This window comes from Kogia breviceps, chromosome 15 (genome assembly GCF_026419965.1).
Source record: "Kogia breviceps isolate mKogBre1 chromosome 15, mKogBre1 haplotype 1, whole genome shotgun sequence".
NCBI lineage: Eukaryota > Metazoa > Chordata > Mammalia > Artiodactyla > Physeteridae > Kogia > Kogia breviceps.
The window spans coordinates 66,151,269-66,170,317 of NC_081324.1; the positions used below are offsets into that span (position 1 = coordinate 66,151,269).

Below are 19,049 nucleotides of genomic sequence, written 5' to 3' on the forward strand. Positions count from 1 at the left end.
TCCCCTATTGTTAACGTATCAGTATTGTATATTTGTTACAACTCGTGAACCAGTGTTGTTATACAGTTCATAGTTTATTCCGATTCCCTTAGTTTTTCCCTAATGTCCTCTTTCTGTTCTAGGGTCCCATCTAGGATCCCACCTCACATTTAGTCCTCTTAACCCCTTAGGCTCCTCTTGGCTATGATGGTTTCTTACACTTTCTTATTTTTGGTGACACCGAGAGTTTTGAAGAATGCTGGTCGAGTGCATTGTAGAATGCCTCTCCATTGGGGTTTGTCAGATGTTTTTCTCATTAAGACTAGGGTTATTTATGGGTTTGGGAGAGGAAACACACACAGGTAAAGTGCCATTTTCATCACATATCAAGGGTACTTACTATAAACGTGAAGTGATGTTTGTAAGGTTACTCCCCCTCCCCCTTTCCATACTGTCCTCTTTGGAAGGAAGTCACTGTGTACAGACAACACTTGAGAAATGGGGAAGTCTGCTCCCTCTGCCTATTTTTAAATTAGGCTTTTTGTCTTTTTATTGTTTAGTTGTAAGACTTCTTTATATATATTAAGTACAAATCCCTTATCAGATGGATGATTTGCAGATATTTTCTCCCCACCAGTGTTTTGTCTTTTTGCTTCTTGATGTTGTCATTAGAAGCACAAAAGTTTTGGGACTTCCCTGGTGATCCAGTGCAGGGAGTGCGGGTTCAATCCTTGGTCGGGTAATTAAGATCCCACATGCCACATGGCACCGCCAAAAATTTTTTTTTTTTAATTAAAAAAATGTTTAAAAAGCACAAAAGTATTTGGTTTTTTTTTTAATTTAACTTTTTTTTAAAAAATTGAGGTCTAGGGCTTCCCTGGTGGCGCAGTCGTTGGGAGGCTGCCTGCTGATGCAGGGGACACGGGTTCGTGCCCCAGTCCAGGAGGATCCCACATGCCGCGGAGCAGCTGGGCCCGTGAGCCATGGCCACCGAGCCTGGTCCGGAGCCTGTGCTCTGCAACGGGAGAGGCCACAGCAGTGAGAGGCCCGCATACAAAAAAAAAAAAAAAAATTGAGGTCTGCTTGATTTACAATATTATTTTAGTTTCAAGTATAAAAAGTTTTTAGTTTTGATGCAGTCCAGCTTATCAGTCTTCCTTTTTTTAATCACTTGTGCTTTTGGTTACTTAGCTAAGAAATCATTACCTGGGACTTCCCTGGTGGCGCAGTGGTTAAGAATCTGCCTGCCAGTGCAGGGGACACGGGTTCGAGCCCTGGTCTGGGAAGATCCCACATGCTGCAGAGCAACTAGGCCCGTGCGCCACAACCACTGAGCCCGAGTGCCACAACTACTGAAGCCCACGCGCCTAGAGCCTGTACTCTGCAACGAGAGAAGCCACCCAATGAGAAGCCCGCGGATCGCTGCGACTAGAGAAAAGCCTGCATGCAGCACCAAAGACCCAAGGCAGCCAAAAATATAAATAAATAAATAAATTTTTTAAAAAAGAAAGAAATCATTACCTAACCCAAGGTCATGAAGATTTACTCTTGTGTTTTTCTTGTAAGAGTTTTATAGTTTCAGCTCTTACATTTAAGTTTATGATCAACTTTGAGTTGATTATTTTGTGTGATGTGAGCTAGGGTTCAGATTTATTCTTTTGCATGTGGATATCCACTTTTTCCAGGACCATTTGTTGGAAAGGTATTCTTTTTGATCCCTTTGTCAGAAATCAGTTGACTGACTATAAATGTTCGAGTTTGTTTGTGGACTCGGGGTTCTGCTGCATTGATCTTTATGTCTCCCAATGCCACGGCCACACGGACTTGATTATTGTAGCTTTGTAGTAAGTTTTGAAAGCAGGAAGTATGAGTCTGCCAGCTTTGTTCTTCTTCAAGATTGTTTTGGCTGTTACGTGTCCGTTGCATTTTCATACAAATTTTAGGATGTTTGTCAATTTCTGAGAACACAAGCACCATTTAAGCAGTTATCATAGAACTACAAATCCAGGATCTTCAGCTGAGGTCATGAAACTCCTGTGCTTCTTAAATGGGCACATACCTCACAGAATACACATTTCACCCTCCAGTGTACCTAATACTTCTAACACCTTCCCTCATTTAATTCTTCATTCTGCTAACATCTGTATGTACCTGCCAGTCTCCAGGGTCACAGTTGGGTACTGAATACACAGCGATCATTAAGATCCAGTTTCTACCCTCACATACCTCCTGTCTCATGGAGCTGATAAATGAGACACATAACTGAGAAACAGCCTTACAGAGGCCTTGATAGAGATGTGCAAGGGAGTGAATTTCCAGGGGAGTGGTTTGCACTTAGTAAGTGTGGACTCTGTTTGGCACTTATGACAGTTTTACCTGTCAGAAGTAACGGACAGGTCACTGACTCATCTAATCTTTACAAGTCCTGTGATGTGGATACTCTTTTTCTCCCACATTAGAGATGAGGACCCAAGTCAGTGTTCCACGGCCTTTTGAAAGCTTACTAATAAATAGAAAACTTTCTTAAAGGCTCCTTTAAAGTTCTTTGTGATTTCACAATAAATGTGATTTAAAACAAGCCAAAAGAGTGGGCAGAGTATCATTTTGCTTTCGCGCTGTCCACAACCCCTTTCCCACCCACTTCTCTGCTCACCACCTGGGAAGTGGCTGCTCCCCAGCCTCCCCACTAAGACTGGACGTGTGGAAAACAGGCAGTCTTCCAGCAGATGGGGGCTCTAAACACGAATCTTGCCTTCAGTGCCTTGCACAGTAAATGGTTTGGGGTTGGATGAAGAGTTTTAGTGTTTTCCTGAGTAGATATATAGTGAGGGATAAGACTAGTGTGCTGGAACAGAGAGGGAAGTGGGGGAGCGGCCAAGAATATACATGACCGGTTTCATGAATGCTGCTGGGTCCAGCAGAGAGACATAGTAACACCATTTGGAGTATTTTGCTTAGAAATTCATGAATAGGTTAGAATTGTCTGCTATGATATGGAAAGTGGGCCAGTTTCAAAGATAAATACTCTGTGGACCATTAGGATTTCAAGGCTGCCTTTTGTCAGTGATTCGTAGCTTTGCACACTTATGGAATGCAGTACACATTTATGTATCTAGTATTTGGTGACTCTGAGTATTTCTAAATGCTGTGTCCTAGCCTAGTTATTAAGTTTATCATTTAAACTATTCTCAGATTCAGTAAAATAAGAATCAGAGAGCAGAACAAAGGAAAAACACTTACTTTATATGGCAGGCACTGTACCAGGTGGTATTTCATATGTATCATTTAACTTAATCCTCAGAGTAACACTGAGGTAAGTATACTTACCCTCTTTTTACAAAGGAGACTCAGAGGTGGGTGACATCACAGAGCCCAGCTGGCTTGCCTTTAGAGTCACTGCTCTTTCTCTCAAAATTGCTGCTCTCAGAACTAGTTAAGAAATAGCCAGGGAGGCCCTAGGAAGACATTATTAATAGCATTTGCTGATGTCGCCCAACTGTAGTTATTTATTAACTCCACAAATATTTATTGAGTGCTATTACATACCAGGTATTATGCTAGACAGTAGGGAGGTGGAGAGACTAAAACAAACATGGTCCTTCCCCTCATGGAGCTTATGTTCTAGTGGGAATTAGATCTGTAGATGGATTTGCATTTTGCTTTATCTGCTTAATGCAGGTGTCCTGTTATGTACATGCATGCATATGTACATGCATATACACATTTACATTTACGTTAGTGTGAATAGCTTCGGGTTTGTTTTCTGTAAAGAGAGAAGGATGAAGTCTTTTGTAGATTAACAAGTTTGGGGAACTTTATGTTACATCATGTGCCTAGAATTTCAGAGAAACTCTGTGCAGTAAACTCCTTTATTAATTGTGTTTATATTCTGCTTAGAAAGGTTTTTTGTTTGTTTTTTAACATTTCATAATGGAAAATTTCACATTTATTCAGCAGTGGAAAGGAGAATGTATTAAACCGCTGTGTACCTATCACTTACCTTCAATAATTACCAACTAATGACCAGTCCTGTAGGGAGGCAAGTATTGCAGGTAATTGGGTTCAAGACTAATATTCAACTTACAGATTAATCTCTTTTATATAGGTTTTATTGTATAACTGTTCTTTGTCAAAGAGATAATTGTATCTATTGTTTATTCAAGTATTAAGAAGATGGTCATTTAGTAATATAAGCTATTTTATTGGGAGTCTACTTTATTAATGCTTTAGGATGGAAGCTTCCTAAGATCTGAATTAGGCATATGTCTCCCCATTATATTCATTTGTCCAGCTAGGTAAGTGCATTTAAGTAAGTAACATTTAAAGAAAGACATTTGTTTAAAATAACCTGTTTCTTCCAGGTACTCTTTTGGCCCTCTGTCATATTTTGCAGAGAAGAACAAAGCCAATGGTATTGTAACACTAACTTTGCAAATCTCTTTGTGAGTTGGGTCTTTTTTGTTGCTGCTGTTTGGTGCATGATTAAATTTATGATGATACAGCAAATGTTTTGTTTGTTTTAATGATTACATACTGATTTGGATTTCTTTCTCTTGTGCAGAAGGAAATGTACAAATTACAGCTGAAACTCTGCTAAAATCTACTGAGGAAGTACAAGGTATGAAGGTCAGTGGGACTAAGACGGATAATAATGAAGGACACGAGAACGGCCATGTGAGTAAAGGTCTCGCGGCTGGGTGCAGCGGATACCCAGAAATAGACAAAATCATGACCAGTGGTGAGGTTTCAGAGACTAGCACATTAGTTTCCCTAGAGCCTTTAAACTCTGTGGACCCTGGATTAATAGAAGCAACTAAAGAAAAAGAATGTGAAGAACTAAAAACCTGTCCTCCTTGGTTGTCATTATTACCAGGGAAGAGTGCCATTTCCAAAGTGGACAATGGAAAGGAAGAGTTGTGTACATTAAACCCTGTCTGTGAAGCAGATGACAATCGCCAACAGGTTCCTGTCCACCGTAGTGAGAGACATAGTTCTGCACGTGGTAGTCCCAAAGCCATGAGAAAGGTGGTTATTGTAGAACCTTTAGAAGAAAATTCTGAAGTTTCACATTTCACATCATGTTTGTCTGGTCCAGAATCCAGAGCAACATCCTCAGAAAAGTGTGGTTTTGATGGTGATAGCTTGCTAAAGGGATCTGCTAAAAAGACAGACAATTCCTGTTTTGATGGGGATGATCAAAGCAAGAACTTGGCTTCTAGAGAAGAAAATGAACAGCCTTTGAACCCCAGGAGTGAAAGAGAGGAACTCTTTCTTGTTAATGCCAGGCAAGCAGAAGAGGATGCTAGTGGTCACTATTCTGGAAAAAAAGAGGCTGTTGACTTCCCCAAAGAAAATATCCACTATCACTACTGCCCTCAAGGCAGTATCCATACAGACTTCTCTAGTTCTTTAAAGCCCAGTTCTTTTACTGAAGCCACGGAAATAATGTTTAAAAAAAATGATTTAAAAATCACTTTAGACATTCAGGATAACTTGGCAAACCATGAGGACCATAGAGGAATTTTTGCTAATATAAGCCATCCAGGCACACACTCTGAAGAGAACCATTTTTCCTTCTCGATGCAGATTGAAGAGCCAGAACAGACAACCACTGTAGAGCCTGGTATGTTAAGTGAAAAGATTTACAGTAAAGATTCTAACTCCTTAGTCAGCACCCAGAGAAATCTGGAAGGCAGCACCCAGTTAAAGGAAGCATCACATGACGGATTTCTGACTGAAAGAAAATCCCCTGTGAGTTTAACACCAGAGGGCCAGATAAGTTCTATAAATGAGGTGTTGAAACCCAAGAAAGACATTGTTCCGTTACTGCCAGCCCTAGAATTTGATGACAGACCTGACTTAGAAATAGCTGTACAGAACTCCCAGGACGATGGTCCCCATTTAGATAAACAGAGCACTGCATGGGAGGTGAATGAACTTCCTTATGCCAACGAACTAGTTGTAAACAAAATAGGAAGTGATTGTGTTTTAAATCAAGTGTCCCTTAATTCTCAAAACCATGCGAAGTTGCCAACTGACAAAGAGATGCCTGTAGCAGCGAGCGAGGGCTTCCAACGGAGCCAGCACCCTCCATCAGAGGATGGAGCATATGGCACTGCTGGTACCCAGACTGTTCCTGTAAAGACAAAAATGAAAGACATCTCTCCACCAGGTGACAAAACCTGTGGTGCCTCTTCAAACAATCCCACCTTAAACAGCAAATCAGAAAGCCTAGAAAGAAAAACTGAAACAGCTGATTTAGGAGTAGAAGGTCTGCATTCCAGACTTCTCTCAAATCAGAAAGAAGCAGGCTTGCCTCAAGAGGTCTCTGCCATGGAATGTCAAAGCATTCAATCTCGGGATCTCTCTAGCTGCCCTTGTGTAAGAAAAAGCATCCCAGAGGAGAGCGCGTGTTCTGCCCGTGGTGCCCTGGAGCCCAGCGAAACCATTCTGGAAGTTGAAAACTGTCTGATAACCAAGTATGAAAATGCATTTCAGCACAGCGATCACCGCCCCCAAGGGAGAGAAGCCTCCATGGAAAGTTGCATCCATAAAGTGAGTTGTACATCGGCGGAAAGTGAGCCAGATGGGGGAGAAACTGAAGGCAACCTTCCAGGAGGTAAGATCAGAAACGAAATGACGGCAGGCATGTTAACTAGTGAAACTCCAAACAGGACCATCCACACCACCTGTCACATCCATCCCAGCGAGGAAGGGCTAGAAGAAAAAGAACAGGACACACCCAAAGAGACTGTGTTTTGTAAACGTAACATCTGTGATTGTGCCATACAGGAATTAAACCAACCTGCACACATTCTAAGTCCTGAAAAATCGTTGGACCAGTTTCCTACTGTTATGTTCTCCGGTGTTAAAGACATGAACCAAGCAGCTGAAACTCCTGAACAGAAGGCAGATGAAGCCCTTGGCTGCCAGAGTAACCCAGACAGATCCGATGGATGCAGAAGTGAAGATAACCCAGCTAAGGAGACACTAGGCAGCAACCAGAGAGAGGTGGTCGCAGAGCCTAATGGAGAGGTGAGCCACAGCCTGAAGGATCTGCCAGTCAGTTCAGGCAATAACAGCTCATTGTTTGATGGAAGCCTGAAGAAAGGGGCCTTTGAAAGGATTTCTGGTTGTGAGGAGCCCATAGATGGTATGGCAGACATAGTCTCCACAGGCTGTAGTGATAAGGGCACAGAAGGCATTCTGGACATAAGGGCTTCTAGTACTCTTGATGGGGGTGCAAGGCAGGATGGGCCAGCGTTACAGGAAACCTCAAGGAATGTGCTGTCACAGAGGGTAGAGCCTATTGCTGCATTTATGGGAAGAATCGACCAGGATTCAGATTCCCAAGATGCTACTTCCTCGACAGCAGACTCTCTCGAAATTAAAAAATCACATGAAGAGAAAGTATGCAGATTGTTAAAAGACTGTGAAATGGAGGTGTGTCCAGACTCTTGTGCCCCTGAGACAGGGTCTGTGGCAGATCATAAACCAAATTTAAGAGTATTGGATAGAATAAATGTGTCTTTAAATTATATTGATCTTGAACAGCAAGCTAAAGAAGCATCTCTGAGAGAAACACAAGGAATGATTGAAGGATCAAGACTAGAAATAAATTCTGAGCACAACAAGGGAAATGCCATTGGAATTTCCTCAGAAGAACTGACATCTTCTGGACACCAAGATGAGAACTCTGTTCCCCCGGGAAGCCTGAAATCCACTGAGATAATGCCTTTGCATCTGTTGTCTCAAGAAAAATCAGAAACAATTATGAATGGTGAGGAAACTGACCCGAAAAACCTTTTTAAACCAAAAGATGGTGAAATGCCCTGTGAGAACATAAAGGACTGCATGGTCCTGCCTGAGATGAAAGGAAGAGCACCAAGGGATAAGAGTAATCCTAGCGAAGAAAGTGGCACAGCCCTCATTGCGGAAAGTTTGCCTTTGACGATGGAAACAGAAACCGAAGTGAAAAAAGAAGAAACTGCAGAACACCAGAGGGGACCACGGGGTCAGTTTCCTGCTGTGGAGGAGTCTGAAGAGATGACTGTCAGAGAAGGTGTTCATGGTGATAACATGAGCCAGGTGTCTCAGACCCATCTTAAACCCCCGAGGAGTCTGTGTGATGCTGAGGACCAACAGAGCCAGAAGGTTTTGGACTACAAGGAAGAGGAACAGATGCATCAAAAAGAAGCACATGCGGCTTTGGAACGATGCACATCATCTAATATGTTGTCAGATGAGGCGCAAAGTAAGAGCCAACCTAAGGATAGCAAAGCTGAGCCCACTGTGGTGAAAGAAATCACCCTAGCAAAGCCAGCCACAGGTGACACTGCTGCAGGGTTTCAGAAGCTGAAAGACCCAAAGGAGGAAAGCTTGTGTTGCCCATCAAAAAAGGACATTGAGTCGTGTGCAGGCCCTTGCCTCCATGATGCCCCCCGGAAAGCACAAGACCCCAACTCCGCTGGGCGTGATGAACTACATGGTGCCTTTGGGAACACTTCACATCAGAAAGGAGTGCTTCCCATAAAGAAGCAGCCCCACCGAACGTGTAAGAAAGTTTCCTGCCAGGAGCTAGTCAACACAGGGAGGAAAATAAGTAAAATCAGAAATTCTGCCTTTTTAAAGAGCTCCTCTGAAACCATCCCCACAAACGCACATAGATTTCTCAGTTCACATGCTGTGTCTGTACCTACGCAACCAGAATCTGAAACAGCCCCTGCCAGGAGCCTTGTTAGCCACGTACCAAAGCAGAAGGCCACTCCAGGCCAGCCCTCGGGTAGCCTGTATGTTCGGAAGCCTACCAAAGAATCAGCCTTATTCAGCAAGCTGTCCATCCTTGCCTCCAGACTGGCCCCAGCCACAAAGACCCAGAAGCTACGGTATCGACGGTGTTCCTCTGACCTTCTTCCAGTGGCTAAAAGCTACAAGTGGCTCAGATACAAAAGACTCCTGGATGGGTTTTCCTACAGCACAATACAGCTGAATCCATGGTTGGCACGTAGTGATTGGGACAGGAGGCCTAACAGTAAACCCTTGACGCTTTATTCGCTTGAAGCCATCAAAATGAGCTTCATAGATTTGAGCGACAAGATGCCATCCCTGTTGTTTGGTTCCGAAATCTTCCCAGTATCCTTTCACGTGAAGTCGGGCTCCGAGTGTGGGACCGAGTCCCCAAGAACTTTTCCCGAGCACTGTGCACCCACGAGGCTCGCCTTAGGAGAGGCCCACCGGTGCCCGTCTTCACCTCCCAAGTGGACCTTCTCTTTCTTCTTGGCCCACGACTGCCCTGGGGTGGCCACGTTCAGGGAAGACCCTGGCATCTATTGTCAAGCAGGCGCCGAGCCTCCACTGCAGCCTCCAGTTCCTCTCCAAGACCATGGAGCCACCGCCATAGTCCAGACCAGAGCAGGCTGCTCCATCCTTGGCCTTCACACACTCCTAGCACTTTGTTCCCCAGGATGTTACCGAATCTGGACGAAAAAACAGAGCTGCTCCAGCCACATGCCCACCATGCAGAGGCTCTTCCTGACCCAGTTTATCCAGGGTCTGAAAGGGTTACGGTCTCCCACCTCCATAGCAGACAAGGTCTTCTGTTCTCTGCCCTACTCAGTGGGCCGAGTACTGTCCATTTGGAGCCAGCACGGGCCTTCTGCCTGCCCCTTCGAAATCTCTGCTCTTCATTCCTCTCACAGCAAGCGGCAGCCACCTCTGGGCACCATGAGCAGGTAAAATCCAACCCCTGTTCTTTGCTGAAGTCCCATGTTTGCATCCTACCATTGGGGAGAGGAAAGGGCGCTCCTGAAAATGCAGGGCTCAGAGTCTGTGTCTGCATTTCCTGTTTATTGCCAAATCTCTGCTAAGAATATGCAGCAGTTAATTCTGAAGTGTAGCCCCCTCTAATTTTCCTGAAGGATCTAGATTTCTTGCAGAACCCTTTATTTTATACCTTCCTTTGTTCTGTCCATTTAATTCTATGAACCATTAAATCTTGAATCTCTCCTTTTCTCCTCTTGCCCTCACCTTGCAAAGAACATATCCCATTACTATAAGTAGTGACTTGTGACTTGTAGCTATTACTTGTTCACAGGGTGTTATAACGGCCTGCACCTAACTCAGTGGTTGGTGTGTAAAGGATACAGAAGAAATACTTTTTAAATAAACTAATTAATTACGTAGGCATCACCAAATCTAGTTTAGGAACCTCTGTGTTTCTTTCTGGAGCAGAGAAGCTTCAGAGATTGGCATTTACATATTATAGCTATAGAATTTATAGAATTTTAAGTGAACTGGAAAAGAGTTCTTGTGGTTTGACCACTGAGAATAGTTGAAAATAATTACACCAATATCATTTTACCTTCTAATAGGAAATGAGAGAAGAAAAAGAATTTGGGAGTTAACATCCCTAAAGATCTGCTTTTAGACATAATAGGTAAATCCTCCTATTTGTAATCCTCTGGATAAATAGAAACTTTAAACATTATTTGGTTTTCCCTTATCATTGCTGTAGTTTAAAACTTCAACACCAAAAAAGCCTAAAAATTCCAAACGGCCTGGGAGAGGCCTTGTTGTTTGTGTGTCTGGGCAGAGTCTCTCATGCAGAACCATTCTGTCATTGAAAAGCTTCTGGGGCATACTGTGAAGTTACCCAGCATCTTAGCAGAAAACTAACTAAATAAAAGAGCTTCAGAAAGGCACCCCAGAACCTGAATGTGGCTGCTTGTGAGTTCTTGTCCTGTAGGTAAACAGGAAAATGTTCACTTCTTATCAGGCAGCCATAAAAATACAACAGGATGAATCAAATTGTTTTAAATGATGGTGCACTGCTTCTGTTGCATAGTTTATTTGCCTCTACAACAAATTCTGCTCTGTGTCTGTAACACTAAGTTTTAAATCATGTTACCTTCTTTAAACTATGTCCAGTCCTAAGGGTAGCATGGAGGGTAGTTATTCATTTCACCCTGTGAAGGTGAATGACCCTATGACCCTTTTCCCTCTTCTAGAACTCTTTCCCACCTGACTTTTCTGTTTTCTGGTGGGGGATGTTTTCTCTCTCCCTTAGATCCTGTATCTGACATTTCATTTATTTTATTTTTTAGTTTACTTTTAATTTAATTACATATATGTGTGTGTATATATATTTTATTATTATTTTTAAACTTATTTATTTACTTATTTTTGGCTGTGTTGGGTCTTTGTTGCTGCACGTAGGCTTTCTTTAGTTGCAGTGAGTGGGGGCTATTCTTCGTTGTGGCGAGCGGGCTTCTCATTGCGGTGGCTTCTCTTGTTGTGGAGCACGGGCTCTAGGTGCCTGGGCTTCAGTAGTTGTGGCACGTGGGCTCAGTAGTTGTGGCTCACGGGCTCTAGAGCGCAGGCTCAGTAGTTGTGGCGCATGGACTTTGTTGCTCCGTGGCATGTGGGATCTTCCCGGACCAGGGATCGAACCCATGTCCCCTGCATTGGCAGGCGGATTCTTAACCACTGCGTCACCAAGGAAGTTCCTGTATTTTAAATATTTAATTTTTTTTAAAAAAAATTTTATTTATTTTTGGCTGCATTGGGTCCTCATTGCTGCACGCAGGCCTTTTCTAGTTGCAGTGAGTGGGGGCCACTCCTTGTTGCGGTGTGCGGCCCTCTCATGGCGGTGGCCTCTTTAGTTGTGGAGCACGGGCTCTGGGTGCACGGGCTTCAGTAGTTCTGGCTCGCAGTCTCTGGAGTGCAGGCTCAGTAGTTGTGGTGCACAGACCCACTTGCTGTGCGGCATGTGGGACCCTCTTGGACCAGGGATCAAACCCATGTCCCCTGCATTGTTGACAGGCAGATTCTTAACTACTGCGCCACCAGGAAAGTCACTTTTTTTTTTTTTTTTTTTGGCGGTACACGGGCCTCTCACGGTTGTGGCTTCTCCCGTTGAGGAGCACAGACTGCAGACGCACAGGCCCACCGGCCATGGCTCACGGGCCCAGCCGCTCCACAGCACGTGGGATCCTCCCGAACCGGGGCATGAACCCATGTGCCCTGCACTGGCAGGCGGACCCTCAACCACTGCGCCACCAGGGAAGCCCCCTATTTTTTTAATTGAAGTGGTAGGGGTGGTGTTTGTGGGAACTTTTTTTCTCATTGGCTCTAAAAGTGCCTTAACATCATATATATCCTTGGCTTAGAGCTTAGAAGTTTGCTGTGTTTGTAGACACACTTAGAAATGTTAAGCGTGATAAATTGGGGAGCCCCAGAAAGCAAGACTCAACCAAGATTAAATTAATTTATTTTTCCACAGTTTTCTCATTTGAACCTCATCCTCCAGCTCTCCATAATATGGGTCAAACAGGCATCTTTTTTGCCTTTTTTTTATAGATATGAGACTGAGGCATGTGGTTTTTTCTAACTTGGGTCACTCAACTGGTTGCTGTGTCAGCTGAGCTAGACCCAGATGAGGCCTCTGATTTGGTCAGCCTGTTTCCCAGTATTCCAGATTGGTGCTAAACTCTCACAATCTGAATTATCTGTGTTTCAGCCATTGAACAAATTTCTCTAACTTCCCAGAGGAGGTGGATTATATGGTCATTATATAAGCATCTGATTAATTAAACCTGTACTGTGTCTAAATTCAGTAGAAATGGATACAAGCTTTACTTTGAGGGGACCAAAAGCTCTCCAACAATTATCTATAAGTGATTAATACCATTTTTCATCTATAAAAATCAAAGCTTAATTATGAAGGAACTAGCCCTGTGAACGGTTTTCATCTACATGGCCATGTTTTACGTGGAACTCGACTTTAAAGAAAATAAGGTTTCTTCACAATTTTTTGTAAGTTTATAGAAATTGGCAGATTTTATTTTAATATGGTTAATATAGAACTGAGGAGTGTATTTTTATCTTTAAATTACTTTTTAAAAACTTTAACATACATGTTCAACAAGTTGATTAAAAGGTATAAGGTAAAGGGTATTCTTGTCCTCCTCCTTTCTCTTACTGTCCTCTGTATATCTCTCTCTGCCTTTCCATTTAAGTTAGAATATAATCTTCCTGTCAGCCTGCCTCCATTCCAGTGATGGACACGTACATGTAATTCTCATGCCTGGGAGGGAGGTTTTTGTCTTCCTGGGTGACTGACACTTCTCGTCTTCCTCGGGCTCTGATTGAGCGTCCTTCCACACCCACGGTACACGAGAGCGTCTCCTGCCATCCCGCTACCCTAACCTGCCTCTCTTGTACTTTTGCTCCACTTCAGCCACACTGCATTACCGTCCATGCCTCTTCCGGGCCTGGAAGCTGCTTACAGCACCAGCGGCAGTCATGTGAGGTGAGGCTCCAGTGGCGCCTGGCATGTGAGGGCTTGTGGCTTGCAGTATGTGTGTGTGTGTGTGTGTGTGTGTGTGTGTGTGTGTGTGTGTCTGTCTGTCTGTCTGTCTGTGAGAGAGAGAGAGAGAGAGAGAGAGAAGTGGGAGGCGAGTGCACTAGCGGCTGGTGTGGGTCAGACATGGTATAATTCTGACCTCTTGTTCTCCTTCTAAGCCTTATCTGCGTCTCTCAGATGAACAATCTGAGGTTCAACCTGTGTAACTAAAGTTGTGTGATCAATCCCATTTATGAAAAAAACGTCAAAATCCCTAGCCAGCTCATTGTACCACAAGTCCCCTCAAGATACTTCTTGGTCATTTAGCTGATTTCAGTGCCCGGATGGGATTGATGTCGTTAATCACAACATCAATCCATTTGTTCAGTTCACTAATTGTCTTCTTCCCACAAAAAAACCTGTTCCTTTTTACGTTTTTCCTTATTCACTGCATCTTCCTCGTTCGTTATTCCATCACAGTGAAGTGGATTGACCACATTCTTGTCATTTTTTACATGTATAGACACAGGTGTGTCCAGAAGTGACAAGAGGACAGGTTTACTGGGAACGTCATTCAGCTCTTGTCTGGATGTTAAAATGAATGTGCCGACATAGAAGGTGAACCCGTCCCATGTCGTTCTTCTCTGTCTCTCTCTCTGTGGTGCTAGGCTAGAGCCTCCATTCCCTGCCTTGGTACCAAAGTCTCGCTTGGTAACAGACTCAGCTGTCAGCAAGCTCCTGCTTTCAGCCTCCGAGTTCCCGGTTCCTGGATTTGATGAGCTGGATGGTGTGACAGCCCCATGCCCCCGACCGCAGAGCAGCCCCCCAGAACAGAAAGAGGTAAATTTAAAGCACCGGTGGGGTCAGGTGGCGGTGGCACCACAGATGACGTGACAGGTACAGATGGGCCCCTGAGTCTCTTTGCTACCACCTTTAGCTTCAGCTGAGTACGGGAGGTTAGCAAGACGCTAAAAGATACCTTGAATCTCTTCTTCCCCGTCGCCTTCCAGACCCTTTTCTCTTGATGACTCATTTAACAGTTTTTAGAGAACTGAACCACAAAGCGAGAAGCTTCATGCATTCAGAGACGAGTGAACAATGGTGTGCTTCAGTTTTGCAGTATCTGCTGTCTCCAACAGTTGCAAATTTCCATATTGATAATCTCAGTATCTGAACTGCATGTACAGTAACATAAAGGGGGCGGTTGCTGAAAACGCTGTTGGCAGGAGTGGGGGCGGCTGGGGGTGGGAGCTTTGTCATAAACTACTTCCTGAAGTCATCTGTACACTGAGGAAGCAATGCAGTGGGTGTCAGGAAAGGGGACTTCGTATATTTAGAATGACTTACAACCTGACCATCTTTCTTCATCTTAAAAATAGACTGAGCCAGAGAAGAGGCCAAAGAAGGTCTCACAGATTCGCATCCGGAAAACCATTCCTAAGCCAGACCCTAACCTTACCCCCATGGGCCTTCCTCGACCCAAAAGGTGAGCGCCTTCTCTAACGTGCATGTGTGCACTTTTTTGGAAGTTGGCAGAATATAGTGACTTTTTGAATGATCATGTACTCTGAGCTTTTGTTATACTTCTAGGAATTTATCCAAAAGAATTCATCGGTACTGTGGCCAGAGATTTGTGTGCAGGGATATTTGAATGCATTCTCGATCACTTTTCCTGAGCTCTCTATGCCGGGTGCTGTTGCTCTGTGTACGCAGTCCCAGTTCATCCTCCAGGGGTGCTGGAAGGTAGGCACAGCCATCGTCCCCAGGTTTAGGTGACGGTGCCAAGGCTCAGTAGCTGAGAAATCTGTGTTAGGCCAGAGCGTCCCTCATGACAGAACAGGTGGTTCCTGTCTCTCACAGGTCTTACCCGACCCCACAGCCCAGGCTCACAACATTCTGTGCACAAAACTGGGAAGGGACCTACACATCATGAAGGAAAGATTGTCTTTTTTTTTTTTTTTTTTTTTTTTTTTTAAAGAAAATGCTACATCCATGTTATGGTCCATAGTATAGCCTTTAAAAAATTGGATTCTAAAGATTTTTATGACAGAGCTGATTGCTAATTCCTATAAAGTGAAATGGAAAGAAAGATTACTGAATTATGTATTGGTTGGGCGTGATTCCAAATTGTGTATTTGACATGATTGCAGTTTGGGAATGATGTATATTACACAGACACTATGAAGATATAAATATTTTTAAAAGATCTCCAGAGTTATGTTTTCTTGTGATGGATTTCACTCCTTAATTTCTCATCAGCAAATGGAAGCCTGTGTCCCTTGATTAACCCAAGGTAAGTTATTTCACCTTCCTGAGCTTCAAGGACTTACCTGTAGAATGTGAGTAAGAATTCCCAACACTTAAGATTGCTGTACAGTCCAGTTGAGAAAAAAATGTGCACTGTTATCTATTTTATTGCTTCACACAACACAAATGCGATAGTTAAAGTGTTACTATGATTTACGTTCCACTTTTCCCACGTGGTTCTTATCTTAACGTGTTGTGTTTTTATCCTACATTTCTTTTATTGATCATCCTACCATGTCTTTTCAAGAGAAATTTTTAAAGTATTTCAGATATCCTGGGTTGAATAGTACTTTTTACTAGAATGAAATAGGGTTCAGAATCATGGTATTCTCTCTTGAATTTTTATGTAGATAGAAGTTCTGGAAAACCTTATTAATAAAGATAGGTAGTTGGGAGTGGAAAGAGTTTTAATAGAACAATGACATTCAATCCTTTCAACTTGTCAAGTAATATCAAAAAATCACAGAGTGATCTATCAACAAATCATATTTAATGATTTATCACCTAATCTTTTTTGAAAGCAAAGAAAAAGTGCTGACTCACTCGGGTTCTATCACCCAGACTTTGGAGGCCAGCAGTGGCTCAGTTTTTATGGGACGTGCACCAAGAGGATCTGACCAGTTTGAGATACCTAAGAATTCTATGTTACTTTCTCACTTAGGGGCACTTTATTTAATCCTATATAATGAAAGGGTTGAAAAATATAAGATCTTCAATAAATCTTTACCTAAGACGTCTTGGTAAAATGCTTTTATTACTTCAAATACACTTTTGTATAGGCACTTTGAAGGTGCCGATTTAGGGCATTAAATTTATGGAAAATTTTAGGGCTTCCCTGGTGGTGCAGTGGTTGAGAGTCCACCTGCCGATGCAGGGGACACGGGTTCATGCCCCGGTCCGGGAAGATCCCACATCCCACATGCCGTGGAGTGGCTAGGCCCGTGAGCTATGGCCGCTGAGCCTGTGCATCCGGAGCCTGTGCTCCGCAACGGGAGAGGCCACAATGGTGAGAGCCCCACGTACCGCCAAAAAAAAAATTATGGAAAATTTTTGACATACAACTTACTTGGTGAAGGCAGTTTTTATTATTCAAGCCCATTGGCCAAATCATTCTTACTTCCTAACTTTTCTGCTTTCCAATATAATATAGTCATCCCTCAGTATCCTCGGGGAATTGGTTCCAGGAGACCCCCCAGATACCAAAATCCATGGATGCTCAAGTCTCTTACATAAAATGACCTGGTACAATGAATACAGCCTCCCCTCCATGTCTGTGGGTATGAAACAGTAAATATGTTAATATTTACCTTCAAGAAAATCATACAGACCATTGAAAAATAAATTATGGAACACTTCTTGTAACATAGATTTCTAAAAGCCATAAGTCAAAATTAAAGTTATGTATAAGAATTTCCCATTTTTGAGTTTATAATAAAGCAATGTAATTTATAGCTAAAATAATAAATTATGAAGTGAGGAGTATGTTAGCATGATATTGCTTCAGTAAATGTGTATACATGCATGAATAAAACTTATTATTAGACTTTTAGGAACAATTAAGAATCATGTAAAAATCAGAAATAAATCCATTAATTTATATAAATCTCATGATTGCTTCAATATTTAATGTAGGAGAAAAGTGTATCACTGCAAACCAGTTGGCATGGCAGCTCATATAATTTTTGTTGTTAACAGGAAGTAGAAGTTATCATATTTTGTAAGATGAAGATTGAATAATTCACTTAAATATTTCCTTATATGATTTGATTAATGTTCTTCTAAGTGATAACAGACTGTGCATGAGAGTTGAGAATAGTTTGAAAAGACATTGTGTACAGTTAAATACATGACCAAGCTATTTTTGGTGTTTGAAGCTCTCTTTCTTAAGTAGGCATTGTTTGATGATAGTCAGGAGGTGAGTGAGGCAAAGTCCCTCTGACAGCCCCATTCCACACCATATCTGAAATTAGGCTGAGTCCCCTCTCACTAAAGCTGCTCTTCTCTTAGCAGAACTGTGTGTAAGGTGGGGAAAGACACGTCCAAGACAGGTTTACAGTGATTTCATTAATATCTGAGGAGGGCCTAGTGAGATCAGTGATTTTATTCCGATACCAAAGTAGAATTCAGGGTGGACAGGGGCTGTTCTAAAAGAATTTGTGAGGGGACTTCCCTGGTGGTGCAGTGGTTAAGACTCTGCGCTTCCACTGCAGGGGGCATGGGTTTGATCCCTGATTGGGGAACTAAGATCCCGCATGCCGTGTGGCGTGGCAAAAAAAAAAAAAAAGAATTTGTGGCAATGGAGACCTCTACATGAGGGTAAGGACACTTCTCAGGTGTGTCACGTGCAGGAGATTAAAGATCGGGAGATTGATTACCCTAGAGCTGGATTTCAGTGTGTCTATGGAAAGTCTTGTAGTACACTGGTGTGAGGACCCCTGGGCTAGCAAAACCTTAGGACTTTTACCTTAGTATCATGTTATTAGTCTAGGTCCAGTCAGGAGACAGAAACCACACAGTATTTTAAACAGGGGAAATTTAAAGTGTTAAAGTATAACAGGAGAGTAACTGTTAAGGTGTACCGAGAATTCTGAAGAGCATCCTAGGGCCAAGGGAGAGGGGGCCCCTCTCCCCCAGATTGGAGTCTGACTTTGTTGAAGGTGTGGTTGCAGCCCATCAGATGGCCAGGTTGCTAACGCCAGAGCTGGGCGAGCAGGAAACAACAACAGCCTTCTAGGGCATGAGCTGAGGCTGGAGGGCAGGCACCTGGGGTGTCAGGGTGCTGCTGCAGGTGCGTGGCCTGGGGCATGTGGCATTTGCTCCAGGAGAGTCACAGGAAACAACCCTCAGGATGTTGGGGTCCCACTATGGGCTTCAGTCCCCGAATGCCCCATCTGTGGTGTGGTGGTCACCAGGCTAGTGCTGCAGGGGCACTGGGGGGTGCTCCACGCTCTGGCTGTACAGCTGGGGCAACTGTCCCCATCCGGCCCCACCCCAGACATCCCAGTACACGTGCACCCATGATGGGCCATGTGTCAGGAGCAAGAAGAAAAGCTCCTTTGCTCCTCCAGTGTTCTCCAGTGCCTCCTTCTGCCGAAGCTCAGCATCAACTCACTGTAAAGAAGAAATGCATTAGGAGTCCAAGATGCATTGTCACAGAGCAGGTACTGAGGGCACATTCTGAGCTGAGAAGCAGTAATTAGATAACTGGTACATTCCAGTTAACAATGAAAATTTAAACACATTCACTTGACCAAGAAGTGTTCTTTTAGGAAGAGATATGAATAAATGGAAAGGCATGTATTTAACACGATTATAAAAATAAAGAAGCAAGAATAGCCTGGGAAATTCAGAAAAGGAGTGAAAAGAGTACTAGTCTTAAGAGATCTTAAAATATATTGTCAAGTCTCAGTAATTAAAACAG

General features: G+C 43.2%; 1 protein-coding gene across 10 annotated transcripts in view; it reads left to right on the forward strand.

The window, feature by feature from the left end:
• The window catches only part of PRR14L (proline rich 14 like), a 57,082-nt gene that overhangs the window by 25,242 nt on the left and 12,791 nt on the right, over positions 1 to 19,049 (forward strand). For 5 of the 10 annotated variants that reach the window (XR_010836726.1, XM_059040079.2, XM_067014487.1 and 2 more), the window contains 4 exons: positions 4,541 to 9,710; positions 13,217 to 13,288; positions 13,990 to 14,161; positions 14,701 to 14,807. Coding sequence is in view for 9 of the 10 variants with exons in the window: in XM_059040079.2 (XP_058896062.1) it covers positions 4,541 to 9,710; positions 13,217 to 13,288; positions 13,990 to 14,161; positions 14,701 to 14,807 (5,521 nt within the window). In the remaining variant the exon portion in view is untranslated. Of the gene's footprint in view, positions 1 to 4,340; positions 4,422 to 4,540; positions 9,711 to 13,216; positions 13,289 to 13,989; positions 14,162 to 14,700; positions 14,808 to 19,049 lie in introns of those variants that run through there. The other 5 variants (XM_067014493.1, XM_067014492.1, XM_067014488.1 and 2 more) reach the window with 4 other exon arrangements.